Source organism: Macrobrachium rosenbergii, chromosome 7 (genome assembly GCF_040412425.1).
Source record: "Macrobrachium rosenbergii isolate ZJJX-2024 chromosome 7, ASM4041242v1, whole genome shotgun sequence".
Classification (NCBI taxonomy): Eukaryota; Metazoa; Arthropoda; class Malacostraca; order Decapoda; family Palaemonidae; genus Macrobrachium; species Macrobrachium rosenbergii.
Window position 1 is genome coordinate 12,357,743 of NC_089747.1, and position 27,244 is coordinate 12,384,986.

Consider the following 27,244-nt stretch of genomic DNA (forward strand, 5'->3'; position numbering starts at 1 on the left):
TTATAAATACTTTGCCAGGAAAGGAAGTTAATGAAACTATTTATTATTTAACACGAAAAACACATACACAAACACGCGTGAAAATGAGGGAAAGAAATTGCTTTTGAATTTATGTGAATTGACGTCACAACTGTAAAAAAGAAGAGCCAAGATAAGAGAGAGAGAATGAAAAGCCAATGAAAATAACAGTTGGTGAAATAAAAGAAAATAGGGCTAATTAAGTGTCTGGTTGTATTCCTTCTAACTGATTCCTTTTCTCGTTTCATCTCGGCAGCCATGTTTCATACCAGACGGCAGCATCCAGAACGGTGTGTGTTGCCAAGAAGCACATCCAAATGCTGGAGGGTTCGACTAAGGGCAGTCCAGGTCAGAGGTCATTCGCGACGAGGAACAGCAAGCTGCCAGTTAACCTGAAGACAGAATTTCCTTCTAAAAGAGGGCATTGCGTCATTCCATTGATTGTCATTTGGAGATAGTATTACAGCGTCGTCTTAGGCTTACGGCGCTAAGAGCGACCGATCGTCTTTCGTTCCTGTGTACTGTCTCTTGAATTCTGTGATTTTCTTCCTTTCCTATACAAAACATTTGGTGATTTTTTTTATCTGTAAGAGTATATTGTTAAAAACTCTTTGTATAGTTATTTTTATTATCATGTTGCATTACTTCATTATAGTAAGGACAATTGTAGCGCATACCGCTTGCATTGGAACCCAATTATCTAAGATATACTGTATGTCATGGTGATGAAATAAATAATTACGTAGACCACTGTTTTCCTTTATAATACGCGCCACCCCAAGTGGTATGTGGTATTTCTATGATTTTACAGTTTCTAACAGACTGGAAAGCACAACAGATTTCTAATATCTTGAAATGAATGCAGATTTCATTTGAAAGGCTACCACAGGCTTTCGTATTCTGGTCCGCTTGGCATGGAAACATCTGACAGTTTTTGTTTACACGATCCTTTCGAGGTAAACAGGAAGTCATCTAGTCCAGTTGTGGGAGTGGTCAGTAACGGTGGATTGCCATCGCCTACGCTGTCTGCTGTTCCAGTGCCGGATACAGTATTTTAGTAGATAAACTGACAGGTTACATCCACACTGAAAAGATTCCTGTGAATCGCACAGTATGAGTGACTGATGTGACTTCATACCCAGAGTTATATATGTCTGAGTGAACCGTGTTTACAAGTGTGTCGCGTATGTAGACGACGTTTCAGAGAAAGTAACGGAAATCGCTTTCATGACTAATATTGTCAAAATCAAAATCCACAAACTTTCGATTATGGCTGCAACTAGCAAGCTACCAATACTGCGTGTCCTGATTATTTGAAAGACTTGCTGTGTATAATACAACCAGCGGATGGAGTCAGCACAAGAATAGTTGCGGATGGTTTCAAGGTATTTGAGACAAGGTGTGCTTCGAATGTTTGTTTTAGATCCTTTAAATTTGCAGCCCCAGGACTGTACATTAAGTTCCACTTGAAATCAGGGAGACAAAAATATGAGGCACTTTAATAAAAAATTAATTACATTTTAAATTTAAACCGTAATTGCATTCCAGAGTTGAAGATATGATTTTGATGTTTTAATGTGTGCTCTGAATGTTTCTAACGTTTTGGTAGCAAATTAGTAATTCTAAAGATAATGGACCCTCCTTAGGCCCTACAATTTTGGGAACTACAGCGAGAAACCTGAGTTTAGGGTGTGGGAAAACTCAAAATTAGTTAAATACAAGGATTTACCTAACCCTACCTATACTAGGATACTGGGCCTTTACTTGCCTCAGGAACCTAACCAAAGCTACTATAAATTAAAAATTATAGGGTTACGACCTAACCTAATATAGGTCACCGGGACCTTTCGTGAACAGTGGAGCTTTGGACCCTCCACCTATCCAAACTTAGAGCACAGTAAATTTAAATAAATGACAGGGTTACAACCTAAGATAACTTAGGGAACAGGGTCTTACCTGGCTCCCACCAATGACCTTGATCACCAGATTGTTACTTACCTAGTAGCATGTGGTGTCACTTTGAAAGGTTCGGTAAACATAACCTTAATCAAAATCAAATTACAGAAATAGGCAATTACGAGAACATCAGAATATGTCCCTGTTATTTCATAATTTGGTATTTTCCCTACCCAAATACCCCATTTTCCCATTTTGGCCCCCCATAATTTGTCACTGGAATGAAAGGCAAAATTGTTAAAAAAAAACACACAAAATTCATATTAGTCGAAATAACCCAAGGAACAAGTTACATTTCTGCACCAAGGGAACCATGATGAGAATTGAAGCTGGCATTTTCATGCGATGCCATAACTCCAAAATCCCACTTAAAGGAAATTTAGAACAAAGGAACCAGTCGGATTTCGGCATTGTCCATGTACCCACATTTCCAGATGAAAATAATAACAGACGTTCAAAATATGTTATCCATCCCGCAACATAAAAAAAGAACAGAAAAAGTTTAAATGTGTAAATATCTCAGTAACTGTAAATCTGCAATAGAAGAGCAAATAAAGTTAAATTACAATTGACAAGAATATAGAAAACGCAACAGGTTTTTCAACAGGAGGAATGGAAGTAGTTTTCCTCATCACACTGCAGTACTGTGTAGAAAAAGATATATAGAAGGAAGCAATGACTGATAGTGATATCGATGGATTTTAAGAAGGCTTACTGCTTACTCAAAAGAGAGGGGCTAATAGAAGCGGGAAAGGATATATAATACCCTCGTGTAACTGAAGCAGTAGCGGAAGTTTATAAAGTAGATAAGACTATTATCAGAATAGACATAGCGAGTGAAGATGTGGAAAATTACACTTACAAGTGGGATTAAGCAAGGGTGCAAAGCGGCACAATCTTGTTAAAGAGGATATATAAAGTTACGAAAGATAAGGAAGAAAAAGGAGGCGGATTTACAAACGAACATTAGTTCGTTATTCTTCGCTGATGGGGGCCTGCTAGTAGCAAAAGATACAGCAACAATATTAAGCATGATTTAGTGATGGGACATAAAAATAACGGAAAGTATGAAACTGGGAAATAATGATGGATAATAAAAGAAAAGTTCATGACGCAAAAGAGGAAATAACGAAAAAGTGGAGAAATGAGCAAAATGGTATATTCGGCTATAACAAAAAGCTGCCATAAATAATTGAGAGGAAATTTTATTGGAAAGAAGCAGTTGTACCAACAATATATATTATACTACTGCCGCGAATAACGTCAGTGAAAAAGAGATAAGGAGGCTGCAGTAGATAGAAAACGGGATGGTGAACAAAATGCCAGGAGCACCAAGAAATGCTGCAATATGTGTTAAGGGCAGAGATAGGTATTTCTGAAGTAAAAACGAGAAACCGAGTGGAAGAATTTAGTTTATGAAGAACGTAAATGAAAGGGAAAATGATCTGCTGGAAGGTGTTTTAGCGTAACTGGAAGAGGAAGAAACAATAATATGTAGGAAATAGGTGAAAGCATGCTCAGAAGGCCGAAGAAAAAGGAAATAAAGAAAAAAGATTGGTAGTAAAGAACGGAAGGAAGACGTCGACAGTAGGAGTAGTCTAGTAATATACAGGGAATGGAAAATAGAAATGAGGAGATAGTTTATGATTACAATACATCATACATTTCTCTTTAGCGAACTAGAGTAAATTGCCTATCCAAAAACAATAAGAAAAACATGGAGGAAGACACACCGAAGCGCGCTCGTTGTTTGGGGCAGCGGATCATCTTAACCACTTCATACTGAAATTCAAAGAACTAAGCGAAGACGAGGTAAAGGCTAAAGATATACAGCATCCGTAACAAGAAAGTGGAAAAACACAGAAGGAAGCTTCTTGTTTACGGATAAAGGGGTAGAAGAGAAGAGAGGAAATACTATGAGAGAACTGTGAAACGAGGTCCATGGTGTTCAGGAGGTGCCGATGCAAAGGCAATACCTCCTAACCAAACAGAACCGAGCTGAACAAACTGTGCGCGGGCAAATGCCAGTCGCAGGAATCGCTGACATTTATTCAGTCGTCTTAACTCCTGTCATCTTTCACTGACTTGTCATGGAGCCGGGAAAAATTAGGAAGTTAGAGGAGGTGGTCGTGAACAGAATAGCAGCGGGGGAGGTGGTCCAGAGACCTTGTAATGCCCTGAAAGAAATGATAGAAAATAGGTGAGTTTAGCCGATCTGGTTTAGACAAGTCTTGGGCCATACGTGTGACCTGGTAAATATTTACAGTTAACATTCAGTCTAAAGCTGGTGGAAACTGGTTTATTTGGTGTTGGTTTATATATGATACTGATGAATGCGTTGTTTCTTTTGGTATGGCAGGTTGATACAAAACTCAAGATAGCTTGTACAGCCCAGGCCTTGGCTAACCTAAATAATGGTTAATCACGAATATTTATCTGTGTAACGTAATTTACTCATTTTATTAGCCCAGTGCCAAGATTTTTGCCTAAGTTTAGTCATATCTTTACTTTCTAGGCTAAATGGAAAGTCTACATCTACATTGTTGTACTAACAATTTCTGGTAGGAAAGATTGTGAAATTATCTTCACATTCTCACACTTCGAGTTATAGATATATAGTACATTAAGAATAACCAGAACAACTGATAAGAAAATGACATTCTTAGTAAATGAATAATTTTCTTCTCCAAGTCATTTGAGAGACATAAGATTCACCTTATGTTATTCAAAGAACTTTTGCTTTTAGGGGTTAGTTCTATAAATCAGTATTGAGACGGGCAATGTGAACAAAATCTGAAACTCAGAAATCAAAGAAACCTTGAGGCTATTTGCTGTTTTTCTACTTTAGAAATTCTTTGGTATTATTTGATAAGTTGCCAATACACGACATGAAATGGTAACCTACATTTTTAAAAAGCTCTTCATTCTCGTTATTTTAAACCCATAAACACTATGTGCAAATGATAAATGAAAAATTAATCAAATTATGACTTAGGCTATGAGGTAAGACAATGCTATCCCCCCCTCCATAGCTAATAAGGCAAAATTGTAACCAGTAAACACCCTTAGGTTATGTTAGGTTGGTATTTTTAGGTTCTTTTAGTGTCCTATCATTTCCTAGCCATTTTTGCATGAAAAACCCAAATTGTTCTTTCACACAAAAATGGCTGGCTGGAGTCTTCTTGGCAACTTATAAAATTTTACCAATTCTTTTTGAACTAGTGAGCTTACCAGGTATGTTGTCACATGCTGAAGTAGTTATGATGACCATGCTGAGTAGCTATTTATGCGAGTACTGTGAACTTCGATACACTGTACTTTGAGCCAAGCAATGACGGTCTTTGTTGTAATAAAGGTATTTTAACCTTCAGCAAGTTTCCATAATTTACAAATCATATTAATAAGTAAAAGATTATATTTATCTACCCATACATAGAGGAAATAGCCTAATTGATGAATTCATTGACAGCATGTGTGAAATAAAAAAAAATGTAATACTAGGCCTGCTTAGCAGCCATATGAGAATGAATATGAGGTGTGTCTGAGATTTTGGGTCATAAAGAATGAAACATGTTTCATCACTTCTGATTAATTGGCAAGAGCATGTGCTGGCATAAGGCCGCCAGCTTAAAAAAGGCAACAGCATCCTTACTTCTGAGAAGTATTGTACAAGGAAACAAACAGAGGCCTAATTTGTGTGATTGCTGTTTTACTGTAAGGTAAATTTTCTTGTATGCATTAAATTAATCTTTCTGCCCGAGGCTGCATAAGGAGGCCGTTGAGGCTTTTCATTATGGAACGTGGCAAAAATCATAAGGCCTAAAAAACTATTTATAGTTAACCATTTTTTCATAGTTTAATATCCAAATAAGCATATCCTAGAGAATTATAGCACAAATTAATTCTTTGCTAGATTTATAGACAATTTTTTAGCTCATTTCATGGCTCTCACTCAACTAGATGGTAGTGAGCATCAAAGTGCATTCCATTGTAAGTCAGAATGTATTATCCGATTATGGGCCAACATTCCTTAAATTTTCATGCTAAAAAAAGGCAATCCTAAAATTTCTTAGACTTTTCACCATGCAGACATTAAGCATAGTGTTCTTGGCAGTCAGCAAACATGAATTTACCATACATAGACCTGCTTCGATAAATATTGTATTGTTAACGTACCTAGGCCATAACTTGATCAGAATTGTATATTTCCTATCCTGAGGTAGGTTAGACTAGGCCAAGTCTATTATTGAGTTCATCACCTAACCCAACTTAAAAGTGGCTTGGTGTAACTGTAGGGCTTCTAACTTGTGTAGTAGTAGGCTAGGCTTAGGCTAATTATTATTATTCTCTCTCTCTCTCTCTCTCTCTCTCTCTCTCTCTCTCTCTCTCTCTCTCTCTCTCTCTCTCTCTCTCTCTCTCTCAGTAATGTTCAAGTACAAAATTAAAATGCAGTTATGCATTTTAGGCCTATACTGTACTGAGATGTCTGCTTATGTTAGGTGTGTTCTCATGTCATATAGTTTAATGATCACAGGTCCATGATAAAACAGTAAAGTATGTAGATGTTAATCTAAAACAGTATTGTTGTAAAAAATATGAAAATGTAAAGCAATATTTTTTTTAAAATATGAATTTTTTGAATTTTTTTGTTTTCAGGTATTACCTTGTATATTTCAATGAATTTTTAATGAAAGTGTGAATAGGCTTAGGCCTAAGTGATCACATAAATCTTTTTCCATAAGCCTAAAAATAGTGCTTGGGTACACATGCATAACAGATGTAGTATTGATCCAGAGTTTACAAATGTGTTATATTTTTCATACAGTTTGGATGCCAAAGCCACTCAGATTCAAGTGACAGTCAAGCAAGGCGGTTTAAAACTTCTGCAGATTCAGGATAATGGCACAGGTATGTAATTTTCCTTATGCACCAGTGATATATGTAAATATTGTAAATTATTGGTGTATTACATGTCAAGCTTTGTTTTTTTCATTATCTCATTACTTTTTGTATTCATAGTGAAGATTGTACACTCCCTCTTAATTTTACTTAATTTTGGGAGAAGTGCATAACAGATGTTGAATATGAGCAGGTATTAATTGTGTTAGGTGAAACCTAACACAGTATAGTTGTGGGCTTGTACCCTCTGTATTTCATAATGAAAAGCAGCTATATTTTTTTAATTTTAATATTTTGTGTGGCATAGACAGTTTTTTTGGGGGGGATCGGGGCCTGGCAGAACGATACTATAAGGCAGCATTTTCTGGTCATTGGCAGAGAATGGATTTGTTGATCTGACGTGCCCAGTACTGCACAGTACCACTTAACAGAGTGTTTAAGAAACCAAGATAGATTTTGGTAATATATATATATATATAAGGGTGGAGTGCCTGAAATACATATTGGCTTGATGATGATGAAAACTATGGATAGCATTAAAGATAAGGATTGTAAGTTTTATACTGGGTGAGGCTTGCTTATCACAGCATAGTTTGCTGTGAGCTTAGTTGACAGTGAATGATAGAAAGGTGTAAAAAAAAAAAAAAGTCCCATTCAAAAGAATAAAAACATGGGAACTGAACAATAAAGTCAAGAAGAAATATCAAGGAAAAGTATTATCAAATATATTCTCAAAAAGAAAGAAGGCAGATGAAATATGTTGGATGGCTATGGGGAAGGGTTATACAAAGATTGAACCTATGCAAAGGGCAGGTGAAGAGAAGAGAGCCTTCAAGCTATGGTAGGGAAATGGAAATAGATGTAGGCAGGGTAAATAGGGCTAAAAGGCAGATGACAAGCACAGAGAAGTTTCAAGGAATGGCATCTACATTTTAGCACAGCAGAGAGAGAAGAGAAGAGCAAATATTTAGGTTAGCAAAGTGAGTGAGGGAAGATGGTAAACTTATAAGATGGTCCAAGTTTATTAAGGTGACGATGGAAAAATTCATCGTACCCTCCAACACAGTGATGCAGAGGTCCCCTGTGAAATTCTTCCACTTGTGTCTTTGTTATGCTTTGTCTACCACAAATAACACTGCTCTCAAGCCTTGTTTCTCATCCAAATAGGTTTGGGTCATCCAACTTTTGTGATGATTATAGCAGCCTATCTGACAATATGTACTATTCCTCAAGGGGGTGTGCAAGGACATTAACAAACCATCTTCATCTCCCCTTCATCATTATCTCTCAACATATGGGACTCCTCTAATTTCCCTTATAGTTTCTAACTTGGTCCTGCTATCTGACTCCTAATAGTCAATATTCCTGGTATTTTGGTGCAACTAACATTCAGCCATGGTCCTACACAGTTTTGCTTTCAGTATATGGGACATATGCAATTCTCCTTGTGGTCATGTGGTGTCTAACTCGGTCCTGCTATCTGATTCCTAATATTCTTGAAACAATTTGTAGTAACTTGCTGGTAACATGGGTAATGAGGGCAGGAGTCTGGAGGATCAGACCACTTTACTTCGTTTTTCCCGAGAGATATCACCCACAGTTGCCCAAATTCCTTCTGGGGATTTGTGGTGGTCACTCAACAGGTGCAATCACCCAGCTCCTTTTAGATGTGAAAACATCTTGCTTAAGTCATGAGTCAAGTGGTCTGGACTGGGCGTGCCTGCAAGTAGCTACTCAGTCAAACAACTAGTCTAAGAGCTTTGCCAGATGAGATGATTCCTTCAGCTTTTCCTTTCAGCAAGAGGTGGTGGAGCTGCAGAGCTATATTTTGAATCTGTCAATTGTATCCGCCAGACTCTGACTTGTATAACCCTGATGTGGGTCACACTTGGTTTCTGAGTGAGAATCCAGACACACTCGCTTAGGCTCAGGGCCCTATCGCTATGTTATCCTTATGCTGCACTTTCTCTCTCTCTTGACCAGGAACATGGAATTTCTGGGTGGGTTTCAACTAACAGTCATTGGAGAGAGATGACCTCTCATAAGGAGTAAGTCTCCAACATAAAGGTAATGATTTGTATTTCCTTGGGAACAAATAAATTCTTAAAGTAATTTTTACTTTTGTAGGCATGCGAACCAGAGCCTTTTTATTATACTACCCAACTCAACCACCCCACTTTTTTTTTCTGATGCCAAAGAAAAAGTGTGTGGAATTGGCAGAGTTGGCATACCCCCACTCACCCCCTTTTAACCACCTGTTAACTACCTTGTGCTTGAGCTGAGGAATACTACAAAAAAGGTTCTGGTTTCTGTGCCAAGGAAAATACAAATTATATAAAAAATTTATTTTTACAGGAATTCGTAAAGAGGACCTTGAAATAGTTTGTGAGAGATTTACAACAAGCAAACTCCGGGAATTTGAAGATCTCACATCAATAGCTACTTATGGGTTTCGTGGTGAAGCTTTGGCATCCATTAGTCATGTTGCCCATCTAACCATAACAACTCGGACAAATGATTCTAAATGTGCTTGGAAGTAAGTTCTTAGGAACAAATTTTTTTGAGTGTTGAGAGAGTTCTTATTCTGTTCATTAATTTTGCTTTGGTAGGGTGTTGGTTTAATGTTTTGTAGTTGCCTATAGATTGTTTTTTAATTCTAAGTGGATACTAAATAAATGACCGCTATCAGCTTGCACTGGGAATAATACTTTGGTTTTTATGTCTGGGAAAATTACTGATTATTTTCAGAATGTTATTTTAAAGGCAGAATGAATGGCACAGTATTGGGACAGCTGAGTATGCTTAGAAAAATAAATCTTTTGCAGTCAGAAAAAAGAGAGAGGCCAATTTGTGCTGGTCATTTTGTAACCTTGGCAAGTGTGGGGATAATTCACTGTTTTGTGATGTACAAATATTTTTTTGAAGTTTGGTGGTAAAATTATTTGTAGACAGTGATTATGGTTCTTATTGCCTTATCTTGGAAGATGAAGTACCAAATGATAGTTTCAAGAAAGATGACATATTTACTTTTGATCTGATTCTCTTACACAGAGCTTCGTATGTTGACAGCAAGTTAACTGGTCCCCCAAAGCCATGTGCTGGCAATCAGGGTACACAGATTTCAGTAGAAGATCTCTTTTATAATGTAGCAACACGCAGAAAAGCACTTAAAAGCCCAGGAGAAGAGCATGCCAAAGTGGCTGAGGTTAGTATTAGACTTTGTTGGTGTTATATGAAGATGACTTGATTTACACATGCCCATCAAAACATACTTATATATAGCATCCTTCAGGCTGTCTTCCTCAAAACAAGAGGTTGTACTGAATAACCCAATGGTTCCTGTGCCAGGTCATCAGATCAAACTGTCATAAATCAAATAAAATAAAATCATAAAAGAGGAATGTGATTATTTAAATGTAAAGCACATTGAAGGTTAAAGCCAGTATAACACCATTTCCTCTTGGTGTAGAAAGATGATTTGGATGCATATAAGAACACTTCTGAGGCCCAGGTATTTGAGGTTCAGATTGGGGGCCATGAGATTCGGGCAGTGTCCATAGCTTCTAATAGGAGCATGGAAATGAAAGATGTTCACATTCATACTGGTTTCAAGAACTGTAAATTTATTTGAATGTTATTGATCAGTGATTTATCCAGCTTATTTTTTTTATCAACAAAAACCTCATGTTTGATAATATAATATCCTACAGTATTTCACAATCTTAGCTATATAATTCTGTGCTTCATGATACTTCAACAGGTTGTGAGTAGGTATGCTGTACACAACTCCAAGGTCTCATTTACTCTTAAGAAGCAAGGAGAAAATTCTACAGATATCAGAACTCCTCCAAATTCAACTGTTGTGGATAACATAAGAATAATATTTGGGCCTTCAGTTGCCAGAGAACTTCTAGAACTGTCATTAGAAGATGATAAGCTGAAGTTTAAATTAAATGGCCATATCAGCAATGCTAATTATTCAGTGAAGAAATGTGTCTTTTTGTTGTTCATCAATCATAGGCTTGTTGATTCGACAGGTATGTGTTGCAAGTATTTCACATTTTATCAGCATTTAATAAATTAGTATATAGTTGTTGGTTCTGATAATGTTTGTTCATTGTATGTAACTTGGTGTTGATAATGCCAGGCTTATGAGAGCTAAAATATGTAAATAAGGGTTTTAGTTAAGCTAATTTTTCTATTTAATAATGTGAAATGTTATTGCTATTAAATATATCGCAGTGCAAACCTTTGCATTAATAAGCAAAAGCAGATCAACCATGACTTTAGAAAAGGTTTGCTAGGTTATGGAAAGCTGTGGACATATCTTTATTAGATAAGACATTCTTCAATTTTGTTATGAAGAAACGGTCTTTATTTGTTTGGTTCTGTACCAAGCAAGAGGCTTAGAGACCCAATCAGTGTAGCATGAAAAGAGAAGAATCCAAGTGCTCAAATGATTAGCTGTTGCTTTTTTCATGAAACCTTCACCTAATTACAAGAAATTTTTGAATTGTGTGGAGCATATAAATATTCATGGTTTTGATTCACTTGTTTGAAGTGTTTTGTTGTTAATTATTCCATTTTTCATTTAGGTGAGTAAAACTTAGTACTTAGCCATTAAAAGTTTTGCCAGCTTTCCTCCTTTTCTTTGCCATTTCATGTGAAAATAAGCAAACCTTGAATGTTATTGAAGAATTTTCTTATTTTCAGCACTGAGGAAAGCCATTGAAACTGTATATGCATCATACTTACCTAAAAACAGTCATCCATTTATGTATCTGAGCTTGGAAATCGCTCCACAAAATGTTGATGTCAATGTTCATCCTACTAAGCATGAGGTTCACTTTTTACATGAGGAATCAATCATTGAAAAGATTCAGCAGGCTGTGGAAACAAGGCTCCTGGGCTGCAATTCATCTAGAACATTTTACACTCAGGTATGTTGCAAGTTGATTCCTTAAGAGTATCATGTGCTTGGGTAATATGTGATGTTAATTTTTTAAATTCAAATTGAGTTAATATGTTGCTTGATCCCAATTTCTATTTTAAAGAGTTGATGGTAGGAGTCATTGAAAAGTAGTTTAGGGTATGTAGATAATTAAAATTTATAAGGATATTTATGTGATTGAATTTAATGTATTGTGTTTTTGTTTTGAACTAAGTCAATTAATTTGAATGAGATTGGTAGAATACGGGTGAAATGGAGTTTGTCAATAATAAATGGATAAAAAATTTATGATCACTTTATAGGGCCTGTACTATTGTAAATAAGCAAAACATGGTCACCTCAACAGAAGTGGATCCTGCTGCTTTTCAAAGAACCATGCATTTGTTCTATGGGTGTGGGTATTGAGGTTGCCAATATAAGTTCCCTGTTGGAATAGAGATGAAAAATTGGCCAAATTTCGAACAGTATACCCTTCAGTGATGTTCAATATAATAATTAAAACAAAGTCAAAACTTCCTAATACTGTAATACCTGATAAATGTATACAATACTTTTGAGATTGTTTGGAAACTGCTAATTTAAGCAATCATGTTTAAAAAAATTCTAACCTGTCTGCTAATTTCATCTGTGACAGACCAATTCAGAATTTTATTTCATGTAAACAACTTCATCACTATTTCTGCCTCATATGGCACAATGCTTAATGCTTTACAAATATTGAGAATAACTAACGGAAAGTAGCATGCCACTTCCTGAGTGTTTTGATGAGGTTATCTCGCATAACTGTCACAATAACAGGCTATTGTAACAATGGCGTGTTTCCTTTAAAATGTGCTTATAATTTGGGTTATGAAAGTATTGTATACATTTATCAGATTTCAGATAAGTAAAGCCTCCTCTACCATTGACTATTGTTTTTGCTTATTCATTTTCTAAGGGCATTTTTTATCTTGATCATTGGATTAGACTATTGAATAATTACATAGCAAATGTCATCAGTTTTTTTTAGTACAAAAGAGCATAAAATCCCTGTTTTATTGTAAACATATATCAGCTTGTGTGCAGGGAAGCTTTTACAAATATCATTATTATAGACATTTTGTCCAGAAAGTAGCTCCTTATTAAGCTTGACAAATGTAGGTAATTACAGTATTAGGAAGTTTTGACTTTGTTATAATATCTGCACATCCACCTCATGGAGTTATGGACTGCTTTCTTAGACCTCTAAGTATTTGTGACAGTTTTGTCAGGTTATTGCTTTGGGGTCCTGGCCAGTAACACTATTACCACTGCTGAGGTGCTGAATCAGGGAGGCATAAAGTCAGTCTCTCTCTGTCTTCTTGCTTGGGCAGAGAAAAATGTTGTCATAGTGCCAATGTTTTGTCCAGGAGTTTTCAGCGTGTTGGCAGATGCTTAGTGTAGGCCCTGTCAGATCTTTTCTGTTTTTGTGGTCCTAAACTGATGTGTACAAGGCATTTAGGCAGGTTTGGGGGACACTCTTGCTGGGTCTGTTTGCTGCATTGTCAAATGTTCAGGCTACCTGCAGCCAAATCCAGTGACTTGACACAAAGATACCAATGTTCTAAAATTGGGACTGTTCTCTAATTGAATCACATTTATAAAACATGGGCATTTTTATGGTCTTTACAATTGAAAAATTCAGTGGTCAAGTGATTGTAGTCCTATGGCTAGTGCTTTTCTTGCCAGTCTTCAGATGCAGCTTCAGAAAGATACTCGATTATAAGGGATATTTCATATAAAACACACTTGAAATGGAAGAACCTGTGAAAGATTTAGAATTAGGTTAAAATCCAGGTCTCCTCTCTGACTTTGTAAAATGTTTGGATAGGTACCTCAGTAGGATAAGAATGTTAGTGAAAGGCATTTAGTGCTGATTCCTTAGGGTTGAGTATTTTTGTAATTTATGGTTTTTATCTACTAGGGTTGAAATTAATGGCATTCCAGTTCATGTAATTTATAATAAATAACTTGCAAAAATTGTAAGGTTTTCACAGGAAGTATATGTCCAAGATGAAGTTTTAAAAGTAATAGGCAGGCTATAGATAACTTGTAAGCCTTTCTTTGTAAATTATAGTAAAGTATTAATAATACTGTTAAGTGGATGTTTTGATGTTGGATACAAATCAAATATTGCAATTTTGTGAGCATTTTAAAGGAGATATATAAATTTTTCTTTTGGTTATTAATCTTTCCACAGGCATTATTGCCTGGAGCTAACCCAGCACCAGAGTTGGTAAATGAAAATGAGCAAAGTGGTAGTAGTGGCTCAGGTGAAAAGAAAGACAAGATATACGCACATCAGATGGTGAGGACAGATTCACGAGATCAAAAGCTGGATAAGTTTCTCTCGAAGTAAGTTCTATAAAAATTAGTGTAATGAAGAAAAAGAATCTGGAAAACTGCTTGATGCTTCATATAAAATGTCCTTGAAGGTACTTTATTTTAGTTTATTGGGTTTTTACCTGAGGCTGATGTTATCATTGGAATATAATAAACATTGTAAAAACTATATCTGTAATTTTCAGACCAGCACGGAACAAAGATGAGCAGATGGATGAGGATTTTGAAGAGAGTGGAAATTCCAGTTCAAATGATCCAAAACCAGAACGGTAAGGTCTGCAGGCATTTGCTGCTGCTAAATGCCTTGGCACAGTCATTCAGTCTTTTATTCAGATTCATTGCTAAATCATGTCTTATGTCATCTAAAAGCGTATTTCTCATACAGTTTGCATTCTGTTGCTTTGGAGTCTCTTAATCATTTGTTGTTTTGCAGCTGATGCTTTCCTCAGAAGCAACTGCGGAGGTTTTCCTTTTATGAGCTCTGTTTAACTTTGTATTGTTGAACAGAAATCTGTAACTTTCGTGATACTGCAAAGTCAAATTTTGATTACCTTTATATTGAGTGCATGAAATAGAAGAATAATCCTTATCAAGTACTTGTAACAATTATTTCCTTTTTTGGAAGGATTTATGTGTATAGATATAGGATTTTCCATATCCTGTTTTTTCTGTATATTTTTTATATATAAAAGGCTGAGATTATATCCTTCTATCACTATGATGAGCATATTCTGGCATGAGATTGACCATCATACCTTATGCTCTACTGTATATGTATTTGGATCATTCTTCCAGTGTCATTAGATCGAGCAATCTGTACACTGCTCAGATAACTACAACCCCCTTTGTCCTTGTTTGGATCACATGTTCTGCACTTGTCAGTTCAGGTGTTGTAACTAAGTTGGTGTTGGTCAAATAGCATTATGATATGCACTTTCGTAGCTGACATTGAATCCTATGCTAGGTTACCATATGCCATGGTAGTATCCAACAGTATCTCTCTCATAAGTAGACCCCCCCCTTTCCCCCTGTGCTTGCTGGTGTACCATGTTGTGGTTGTTGATGTGATGCATTTCTAAGAGCCATGGTAAGAGCTGGGACAGTGATGAAGACCATGTCAGCGGTCTGTGCAACACAGGCTAAATGGTAAAACAAGGTACTGCTTTTACTATAATAGTAGTAGGTATTGAAATATATATTGTTAAAAGTCAGTGGCCATGCACTCAGGAAAAAATAGGTGTGGATAGACAAATATATATCTATGAGTATCAGAAATACAGAAAATCATCAGAGCATGCATAAAAACATACACGTTAATGCTAAGATCTTATAGACTGACAAACTACATCAATTTCTATTAGAAAAATAGACTTTGAGATCAATATGGCAGCCATCTTGAAATATGGTTATCACCCTGGCTTACCAAATGGCCTGTAGTATATTATTCATGTTAAATTTCATGCTTGCATTAATAAAAAAATTTTTCTGTTGAGCTACACTACCGTTATTGTTGTTACTTGAACTGTTTTAGCCATGATTTTGAGGGGCCTTGTTAAAACTAATGAATCCATGTAAAGTGAAATATAAATGGATCTAAAGAATGGTAGATGATGGGAATTGTTTGTTTTGTTTTGCTGTTCATCAAATATACTTTTAAAACTGATTATACATTAAATGACTATCCATGATAGAATAAAAATCCACTTTCATCTGGTGTTGGTAAGTCTTTCCATACAAACTTTCTGCCTATTGATGAATAATGGTGTTTTGTGAATAGTACGTAGTAAAATTTGGCTTCATTACTCATGAACATTCCATACATATATTATGTGGATACATACTAAGCTTTTAGATATAAATATCAATTATTGATCTCTGTTTTTTCAGGCGTGAAATAAGACTAACAAGTGTTCTGATGCTAATATCTGAATTTGAGAACGGTTGCCATGCTGGTTTAAGGGAAGCTGTCAAGAACATGACATTTGTTGGTTGCGTTAACCCTCAGTATGCTCTTATTCAGCATGGAAACAAATTGTACTTAACAAATACTTCATCACTTAGGTAAGATATGTAAAAGTTCATTTTTCCATCTCCCTTTTGAGTGCTGTGTTGTTCTGTTGTTTACTTTTTCTTCTCCCAGTTTGTAAACTTTTGTCTTGTTGTAACTTCTGCCTCTCACTTAATGTAAGAGGCTCTTGAAATTTTTTTTATAAATACCCCCTCCAATCTCTCTCTCTTTCTCTCTCAGTTGAAAGTTGCAAAACTGACAAAATTTGGGTTTACCACCTGCCAGATGCACTCTTCCTCCAGCCCTAAGCCACAACAAAATTGCACAGAAATCATCCATGCAAGTTCATGGGATTTATTATTATTATTATTATTATTATTATTATTATTATTATTATTATTATTATTATTATTATTATTATTATTATTATTATTATTATTATTATTGTAATAAAAGGTCTAACAAGGCCACTAAGTCACATTTTTAGTCTCATAGGACTCAGTGGAAGGATTTTATAACTTATATCTGTGAAGTTCAGAAAAGGATTTTATAACCTACATCCGTAAAGTTCAGAGAAGAGGTGACAAAAGGGAGAGTTGTACTGGAAACATTATGTTTGAAGGTGATACATCAACTCCAATCCAAAGGATATGTATGAAGTTTTGGAGAACAAACTAAAATCTTTCCAGTTCCACAATATATGTTGCTGGGATGGGAACACACAGTTGCCCAATAGAATGAGTTTAAGTGTGGAGTAGTGGGAAATTCTGGTAGGATGGAGTGGGTGCATTCTTTTCAAGGTTAAACTGGTAGAACTTGGATGAGGTCCACACAAAGTAAAGCATCTTATGATTAATGGATGTCTTAATGCTCAGACCTCAGTGTCAACAGGCACTGAGCACCATTCCCTTAAAGAAATGTCAGTCTTCAACATTTTCATTCTACAATTGTCAAGCTTCTACAAAGCTGTAGTTTGTTAGATAAATCTAATCTACCATATTTCTTTGATAATTACAAACTGCCCCACGCTTGGGAGAGGTAAGATTTTTAGCTCAGTGATCTGATTAAACTATTTTTAGGCTAATTGAAATCATTGCAATGTTGTAATAATTTGATATTACAGTATACTAGAACACTTTTACTAAACTATTTATCCATTTCAGTGAAGAGCTGTTCTATCAGTTGTTACTTGCTGACTTTGGCAACTTTGGTGTTCTTAAGCTTTCAGTAAGTAAACAAACAAATGGTCATCTCTGTTTAATTGTTATCATCTCTGTTTTGTATTATAGAAGGCAGTTTTTATATATTTTTAGACTGTGGAAGTCAGACACGGCATTAAAATGTTTATATTCATTGTATATTGAAGTCCTCAGAATCTATGGAGCTTTCAAGTCTTTGCCTAAGAATGCAGTTGTTATTTAGTTTAATAAGACCAGGGAGTCACATTTGTACCCTCATAGTGCCTGGCCAAGGGATTTATTACTATAAGGTAAAAAGGAGAGAGTGGAGCAGAGTAAGTTTAATGAAATTGGACCGCTAGGTGAGAAGGGTCGAGAGGAAATTGATGAAAAGTAAAAGGCAGAAGATAGTGCATCTGGGGACTGGACTCTCTCTCTCTCTCTCTCTCTCTCTCTCTCTCTCTCTCTCTCTCTCTCTCTCTCTCTCTCTCTCTCTCTCTCTCTCTCTCTCTCTCTCTCTCTCTCTCTGTGTTCCATGACCTAATAACTATGTTAGTGGAGTAAAGATACTGGCAAGTGACTCATCAACTACAAAGCTTGCAATCAAAGAGACATAAATCTTTACCAATTTGGAGTTATAAAAGATTTTGAGTCTGTAAATTTGAAAATAATATATCTTCATGGGATTATGTTTAAGGTAAGACTCTATGCCCATTTGATCTGTTTTTCAAGAAATTACACATACACTCTATTACCTTACACTGTAAACATACACTTGAACAAAGATGTCAAGTCCCTCAGTGCATCATCTAAACAGTCTGCACCTTCCTGTCTTTTGCTGCTAGTAGTTAAAGCAGAGCATCGTGGTAACAACTGTGCAAATTGTAAGAGCTGAATCTGCTAAAATTGTATTTTTCAAAATTATTTTGTGATTTTGACAGTTTTCGTTATGAATCGCAGTGCTTAACAATTTTTCATAGTAAAGACATACCAGTTGCATTTAGTGTGTTTTTTTGTAACAAATTTATGGTTTTCAGTTATTTTGGAACTGATCTTTTGCAAAGGATATAATTCATCATGCATAATTTTTTTTTTTTTAAGTTTGTTTTTATTTCTCATTTTAATAAATGACATCTTTGCTAGCAACCTTTTGATGTCACACCAGCAAAGAATCTTAAGTCAGTCAATCATGTAAGCTCATCTCTGAAGGATTTCCATCCCAGCCATGCAGATCGCTCAATCTCATCCAGACTACACAAACCGTGAGCTGGTAATTAACAGGTACCTTTAAGGCTCAGTTGGCACATGCGACTCCCATACTGTCGTATGACTGATGTTCTTGGTAGACCAAAAGAGTGCATGTCTGGGGGCATATAAAGACCATGAATCTGGGCACATAAATGATGGGTCTGTATGGGAAAATTGATTTTTTACTATATAACAAAGCCAGTTATGGACTACCTATAATTACCGTGAAGCAAATTGTGGACTTCAAAAATTCCACAAGAATCTCTGTTCAAAAATTCCACAAGAATCTTTGTTCTCTCACTTTAGACAGGTAAAACACTTTTTGCATATACTTGTTTCTGTTGTTTTGTGTTACTAGGTCTTATGTTGATATAGGTTCCTCCTTGGTTCTTCCTTTAATTTGCATGAATTTTTGTGTGTATATGCTGAATTAGCCATCAGCCACATTTATCTCAGGGTTGATGATGCCTTCAGATATATTGCAGTGATAAGTGATGATTGTTATATTCTTGTTTTGTATTTCAGACCCCAGCAAGTATTAATGAATTAGCATTAATTGCACTTGACCTAGAAGAGAGTGGCTGGTCTGAGGCTGATGGAAACAAAGAGGACTTGGCAAACTATATTGTTACTCTTCTGCAGTCCAAAAGTCCTATGTTGGATGATTATTTTAGCCTGAAGATTGATGACGATGGCAATCTGTGTACTCTTCCATATATTATAGGTAATTTGAGTGTTCACACAAGGTATTGTTTGAGAAGTTGTTTATTTTCTGGTTGAGGTAGAAAATAAACTTTAATCCAAACTTATTTAGAGCAGTAGTACTTGTGCAAGTGATCAGTTTACCGGTAGGTCACAATTTTCTTCAGTTTACCCCTTATATTGTAACTTTTGATGCCTTTGAGGGTTGTGCCCGCTTTTATCTTTGTTTGCCAGTCATTTAATGATGATCTTTTTCTCCAGTCTTTATTGAATAACTCAAAAGTATATCCATCATACAAACATATACTTGTCATTGATTCAGAAATAAACTTTTCTCATTTTGCAGAACAAAAATTGATAAATTGCACCCATTTTTATCTGCAAAGGCATTGACTGATTGGAAAGCACTGGTTGCTGCTGGCAAGGTTTAAATCAAAATAGTAAAATATGACTATGAAAGTATGCTATATACCAATGAATTATGTATAAGAATAAGTAAAATGCAAATTTCATATAGAATTGCAGAATGCTGTAGATGAAATACCTGAAAGAGGTACAGTATAAAGATTATTGTTAGTGAAATGAATGCAAAAGTTGGTTAAAACAATGAAGGTATGGAGGATTTAATAGATAAGGAAGGCTTGGGAGAAACTGGAAATGAAAATGCAATTTCTAAATTTTTGTGCTGCAAATTATTTGGTAATTCAAGGTACTCTTTTCCAACAAAAGGACATCTTTAAATTCACTTAGGCTTCTGCTTATGGCACAAAATCAGGTAGATCACTTAGCAGTTAATCAAGATAGCAAAGTTAGTTAGTTATAAATGATTTGTTTAACCAGACCTCTGAACTCTTTTAGGGTTCTTCTCGGGCTGGGAAAAGAATGGGAAAAGAGTACATAAAAAAAAATTAAGTAGTTAACTAAATAAATAAATAATAAAAAAAAAAGGGAGGGAATTAGAAAAAACAATCGAGAAAAAAAAATAAGAAAAAAAAAAAAAAGGGAAGATTATATTTTACTTATCAATTTAATTTTGTTTAGGAAGAGAATGATATTATTAATTGAAAAGTTATTACCTTCTGCTAGAATATCCTTTATTGATTTATTTTGTAAATAAGTCTTTCAAAACACTGATAAAAGTTAGGAGCTGCATAAGAGCAGATGTTGGAAGTCATTACCAACCTCTTATTGCTACACTAAAGTTGAGAATGTCAAAATAGTAGTAGGTCCTCAACTTACGGCGGGGGATCCGTTCCAGCGCCACGCCGTAAGTCAGTGTTTTGCCTTTAACGGCGCTGTAACTTGATGTAGCAACAAGTTACAGCACTGTTAATTTGCATTTTACCAAAATAAAATTGCACATAGGCAGGAATATTCTGTATACCATATATTAGACCTAATACAGCATTACTTTTATGTATTAAGCATTCAAGAAAGGTGGGCTACCATAATTTTCCATTTCCATGTTAGTATATCATTTAATTTACCGAAGAATGATTTTGCCTAATATTCTGGTTTAAAAACAAAACCAAGTGCAGGCTACTCAAAACTGGCAATGGAAGATTTCTTGTAGTCAGATTAAAATTTTAAGAGTAATATTGCCTGTAATTTACTTTTACATTCCATTACATATTTTAATCTCTTCTGTTAAAGTATTCTTTTTACAGGCATTTGAGTGCTGGTAGGTTAGGAGATTCAAAGTAACATTACTTCTTTCATTTCTCATTCTGAAAAGTTGACTACTTGTGGTTGGGAAGCTGAGTATTCAGAAAGGCCCCAACCCAAAACCTGGTCTCTACTCTTTTGTCATTTATTTAGTAATTTATATAGTGAATTTAATTCATGTGCCTTTTCTTCCCTTTTTATTTTATTCATAGTCACTATTTCTGTCTACCTTATGTGAGAGATTTTATTTCTAAAAACTACAGTATTGATTTCCAAGTACTGTACTGTGTTTTATTTGAAGATGATTACGTACCAGCTATGGAAGGTCTTCCCATGTACATTCTTCGATTAGCAACGGAGGTTGACTGGGATGATGAAAAGGAATGCTTCCAGACATTTTGTCGTGAAACTGCAAGATTTTATCGCATTCAAAGGAATAACGAACCAAATCAGGTAAGAGTAACAGGATGAAATGTTAATTATGTAATAGTTTTTTACTTTGCTTCAGTTTAGGAAACCAATTTGTTAAGCAATAAGAAAGCATATCTGTTATATTCTTTGGCTTGTCTGCTGTAAGAATTGGACCTATATTCAAATTAATTAGGTTTTTAACAGTCCTTACAGTATTGGGAATTTATAATTTTTCAGATTATTAACAAATAATTGACAACTTAAAAAAAATTTTTCAATATTCATACAAATATTTGCAAATGTAGAAAATTGCAAGCATAGGACTCCATAAGTCTGATTTAGTGGTGTATTGACGAGTCTTAGTATTTAAAAATTGAAGTATTAATGTATTATTAATCCTTTTAACATCAATATCTAAGAAGGATCCTGTTTTATAAGTTCATTAGTATTAGAAACTTCTAGTAGTAAGGGATACTATATATTGAATTAACATTGAATAATATAGTACCTGTTCTTTAATGATGATAGGTCACCTATAAATTTGTCTACCTTCTATGGGATTATTTTGCAAGAGAATAACCTTCTATGGGATTATTTTGCAAGAGTTTTTATTCATAAAAATGTCAATATAAATGGGCATGTTAGGCCTGTAATTAGCACTCGTAGGGATGCCGTCATAAAGTTCATATGCATGCCCAACCAGCTCCTTGGTCAGTGGAGTAACATCGTTTTCACTCTTCTTGCACCTGCACTGAAAACAAACAATGTCATTTTCTTCAGGACTACTACTATTTTTGTAGTGATGTGCCATTGACAGTCTTTAGTTTTGGTTAACAATATTATCATTATATGTCAGTTTGACAAGACCATAATCCCTTTTCTAGACTCCAAAAGGCTTGTTTTAAATAAGAGATTGACATTGGAGCAATGCAAAGTTAAAGAAGTTGGACACTTAAGTAAGGAGAGACAAAAGGAACAGATTAAAAGTAGAAAACTGTAGCTGAAACTGTAAGGATTACAGTACCTAAAGTTGGCCTGTTCAAGACAAGGCCCAGAGAACTTTGGTTAACATGAAGAGATGTTTGTAGTACCTTCAGCCATTGCTTTGGGACCTTTTCATCAACAGTTGATCCCAAGAGCTATCACTGTGCAAAGCAGGTGGAAAGAGATTTTACTCTTGAGATGTGTTGTATGCCCTTGATCCCTGCTGAAAGTGCCCTTGCATGATGTTCTAGTTAATTTTAGGCCATTTTCCTGATATAATCCACTCAGTGAAGGAAACCACATTCTCCAACCAAACTGGGGTATTCAAGTCATACGGATACTAGAAATGCAATTAGTTCTCTCGACCTTTTTGTTATGCAATGAGTTATCAAGAACCTGTTGGAAGTCCCATTCAAGTTGGTATTCTGGATCTTCACATTTCTCTCATGGCAGGGCCATTGGCAAGAAAATATATTTTCCAGAGAGGAATGAAATGTTTTTTCTGCTGAATTATGTTGGTAGAGTTGACTATAGGCGTAGGGTACCAAAGACATCGAGCTCCTTGGGACACCAAGCACTTGTGGTGCAATTATAGGTCAGATATGGTTCATTTGCACTCATCTTCCTCATCTCCCATAGAGAAAAAATATCAGCAGGAAAGTAATGAGCAATCTTAATTAGTGCTTATTTAACCATAAACCATTGAGTAATTGTAATTTCTTAAAATACCACAGCAGAATTTTGGGCTAAAGTAATACATTGGAGAATCTGGGCGTTTTAGAACATTGGAGGCAACAGTTATCCTGAAAAAGTTGTTGGATTTGCAGATCCTATCACTGGAGAAAAATGTAGTTGAGAGATACTGGTACAAAGGTAAAATGCTCTTTCTTATCACTGATCTATAGTGAGAGAAGTGTAAAGATCCAGAATGCCAGACAGAGAAGGACAAGTAATCACATTCACCACCACCATGAAAGAGGGACTTGTACTACCTAGTCCTCTAACTCACTGCTCAGCCTCAAGAGATCATCAAGAGTACTACTAACATTTATGGTATCCAAAATTACCTAAATAATCCATTCTGGTTGGGGAATCATGGTTTCCCTGCACTGAAATATAGGATTGCCAACCAGGATTTCGACTTACGATCTTGTGTTGTATGGTTATACGGAGGAATTATGATCTTGTATATGGTTATAAAGATAAATGTTTACAAAGATTTTTTTGTGTGCTCAGAAAGAAATTAATTAGTTTCTGTATTTTTAAAGATCTGATTAAAGCCACGTGATTTATTATTTTCAGGTTGAAGCAAACGACAACTGGAAGTGGGTGGTAGAGCATGTTATATATCCTGCTATGAGAAAATCTCTGCTACCACCACAGCACTTTGCTCAAGATACCACATTTTTGCAAATTGCAAATCTCACAGATTTATATAGGGTCTTTGAAAGATGTTAGCCTACTTAGTTCAGCAGATTTCACTGTCCTATAATTGATCATTATATTGTAGTCTAATCACTTCTCCCTAAAATGAGTATGCACTTGTTCATTTACAAGGCTGAAAATATTTCCACATGCTAAAATGCACAGGTTTGATCATTTAGGTAACTACAAGCAGCATTTTATTGCACCAAAGATAAAACTGTGATAAACTACTATCATCAAGCCATATTAAAGTCAGATCAGAAAAAAGTGATAAGGAAATGTTCAGGTGACTGAAACTTTTACACTATGGTAAACTTTAATTTATAACATGTCCAGCAGTTTACATTATTTACACTACAACAGACTATACGCACCTTCACATCATAATGACATAAATGATGTGGGATTCTACTCACCCCAAGAGGGAAGGCAAATATGTACATAAACATTTATTGAATTAACATTCACAGCTCTTCTACGTAAAAATGGCACACTGATACCAAACTTTATTGTAAATAAAGACTATCATCTGTACAACTTTTTAATAAAACACATTTCAAGCTACCAGGATTTTCCTTGTGATAATGTATTTATACAAAAATGATAAATGCAAATTTTATCATAAAGAAAAAGGCAATAAAGCTCAAAACCTTATTGACTAGACTTCTAATTCACTAGAGTTCTAAATGTTGTTAAAGGTAAATCCTCTTTAAGTCATAAATCAGAATAACCTTTCTATAAAAAAAATACAGCACAAGTGCTTGGTCACATTCTCTAGAAAAACTGACCTAAAGTTATATTATAAAAAGCAATAGTTCCAAAATATTTACAATAATAATTATCCAAGCCAATTTTCAGGTAACAAAATAAAATATACTAAATTGAGAAGGCCTTAAACAATTTTGATACTAAACCACCATCAATAAGGATTGGCTTCCAAAATGTTGTGCAACAATACCATGCTTGAATATTGATATACAATTTTGCACAAAGTGCACAGATACAAAACTTTGCAATATTAATCAATAACTATTGTAGCATCAAACTGCAATTATGTTAATCATCTATGAATTAGCAACCTTTTAAAATATTATGGCATTCTTTATATACCAATACCCATCAATGATGTTCATACCTTAGTATGTTACAATAACAGATTCATACTAAGATTTTTACCTTCCACCAATATTGGAAAACATTTCCCACATAAATGTTCATGATACTTTTTTTCATTTTAACAACCACTTGCCTATAAAGGCCTTTATTTACAATACCTTTTTTTAATTGACATGTACAATATTTACAAAAAAAAAATGAATATACAACCAAGCAATACATCTCAGGTCACTATTTCAATTGAAGTAATGCTTCCCAAATTTCCTGCATAAGTAAAAACTGTTACAACCGCTAACTGTGGTGTTAATTGCTTGATAGAAATTTGTTTAGATGCATCAAACCTTATAAATTGTGTATTAAACTTTAGTAGGAGTAGATAAAATTTATATTTAAGAATAAAGAAAATGTCCACTACAAGAGAAAAGAACACCCACTCTCACACTGCAGTGTATTAGAATGAATAATTATTTCTCTTACAACATTAGAAATTTCATTACCAAGAATATGAATGGTTAAATAGATAAAGGCCTTCTTAGTTGCCCAGTCCCTATTCCATCATTAAGTTTTCATTCTATCATTACCTAACTATTTTTACATTCTCTTCCTTTGATTTCATTAGACTTTATTGATATGGTCTGCTCTCAAAATATTAGAACAGAACCTGTCTTCTTGTCAAGGTAAAAATTATACTAAAATTTTCAAATAAAGTTCTTGTAATAATGATAAAAAAAATTACTAAAACCACTGTTAATGAAACTTAACTTTTAGGTAAGGATGTAAAGACTGACTAAGCACAAAACGGGCATATCTCTTCTTTCAAAACTACTACAGGAGATGAATGCAACTTAGAACAGCCTATCTACGAAGTTACAGGGAGAAAATGCAATTCCCTACAAATTTTTCTTGTTGTTTACAAAGCTACCAACCACATCCCCATGTTAATTTTTAATTTCCTAATTTACTAAATACAAAAATCTAAAAACTTAAAGCAATATTGTTCAAAATGAGTACTAAGATAAATATGGACAGTGTTATGGTGGCAAAAATTTGTCATCAATAAGATACAAGAAAACTCACTAAAGTGCAGTTCAAAATATTATCAGTACAGTACTTTATATAAAATTGTGTTTTCAGTTTGTAAGATTTGTAATTACTGACATTTTAAGACTGTTAATATAAATGGCAACTTGAATACAATAATGTCTTGCACAAATGTAATCACTGTCAAAATGTAAAACAAAATGAGCAGTTAAAATTCTATATGGGTAGAATTTGTACTGACTTCCATAAAAAGACCTAATGGCCTGAAATTCAAGTTCTTTAATACAATAAGCACTTCATGAGGTAGGCTTACAGATGAACAGCATGAAGTATTTTCCTATTAAAAACATTCAAGTTACTAATGATTTAACAGGTATAAACTACATTATCAACTACATGACTCTTCTTGTGGTGAAATTTCATGTAAGAAATCGATTCTTTGCAAGCTGGCACCTGACTTAATAAAATGTTCATGTCTTGGCAATCTTAATCTAAATATTTTCCAGCATGAGAAGATGAATTTTACTCTATTCTACCCAAATTACTTTTTCTTGGATTCCAAAACAACTAAAATTGTTCAAATTTTATCAATTTCACCAAAATATAATCCAGGCACATTATTTACTGTGGGGTTCACTCAGAGGTAGCAATATCAATAATAATAATAATAATGCCACTTACCTTTCTCAGTTAGTAGATCATTATAAGCAGTGAATGCTCTCTCCTTCATAGATATGAGATGAGATGAAACTATACTAAAAATATGAAATATTCTTTCTGTACACTGAACATTAACAAAATAATCTTGGATTATGAAACTGTGACTCAACCTTATATATTTACTAATCTTTCTTAAGTAATTACTCATCAGATGATAAGTAAGTCTGTTGAAAGATATCTAATTCATTAGCTAAATAGTGGGCCTTATTTCTCAACTTCTTTGCCATAGCCGTAGTATCCTCCAACTGCTGCACTTCTCGTTCCAAGGATCGTACATCTCTCTGCATCTCGCTAGTACTTTCATCAACCAATCGACAAAGTCGGGCAAATGTCCCACTGAGCTCCCTAAAAAATGTAGTGATATGTAAGAAGTAAATAAATGAATTGGCTGTATTGTGACTATTTCATATTACCAGTAATAATGTAGTTTTCTCACTTTGGGCCTAATAGCTCTAGAGACAGATTTACTTTACTTAATCTCTCCTTTAAAGGGGGCAGAGGTTCATTTAAAATTCAATTAATTTTACCCAAGAATGCTTTGTGCCAAATTTAGTTCAAATC

General features: G+C 34.8%; 3 protein-coding genes across 7 annotated transcripts in view; 2 read left to right on the plus strand and 1 right to left on the minus strand.

Moving 5' to 3' along the window:
* LOC136840133 (WAS/WASL-interacting protein family member 1-like) overlaps nt 1-765 on the plus strand; it is a 79,930-nt gene extending 79,165 nt beyond the window's left edge. For all 4 annotated transcript variants that reach the window (XM_067106546.1, XM_067106548.1, XM_067106545.1 and 1 more), the window contains one exon: nt 275-765. In XM_067106546.1, coding sequence (XP_066962647.1) covers nt 275-355 — 81 coding nt within the window. In that variant the 3' untranslated portion in view covers nt 356-765. The remainder of the gene's footprint in view (nt 1-274) is intronic.
* A 251-nt stretch (nt 766-1,016) lies between these two features.
* Mlh1 (DNA mismatch repair ATPase Mlh1) lies at nt 1,017-24,370 on the plus strand. Of its 2 annotated transcripts, none has more exons than XM_067106551.1 (13): nt 1,017-1,403; nt 6,800-6,882; nt 9,229-9,409; nt 9,925-10,078; nt 10,634-10,910; nt 11,587-11,813; nt 14,043-14,197; nt 14,371-14,454; nt 16,073-16,246; nt 17,357-17,420; nt 19,145-19,343; nt 21,288-21,439; nt 23,684-24,370. In XM_067106551.1, the coding sequence occupies exons 1-13, from the start codon at nt 1,393-1,395 to the stop codon at nt 23,837-23,839; spliced, it is 1,917 nt and encodes a 638-aa protein (XP_066962652.1). In that variant the 5' UTR covers nt 1,017-1,392; the 3' UTR covers nt 23,840-24,370. The 2 variants fall into 2 exon arrangements, with proteins under 2 accessions (XP_066962652.1, XP_066962651.1); XM_067106550.1 differs by lacking the exon at nt 1,017-1,403 and adding an exon at nt 3,588-4,174.
* Nucleotides 24,111-27,244, minus strand: part of Marf (Mitochondrial assembly regulatory factor) — a 48,682-nt gene continuing 45,548 nt past the window's right edge. Inside the window, 1 exon segment of the mRNA XM_067106234.1 lies at nt 24,111-27,028. Within this exon segment, the coding sequence (XP_066962335.1) occupies nt 26,824-27,028 (205 nt within the window). The 3' untranslated portion in view covers nt 24,111-26,823.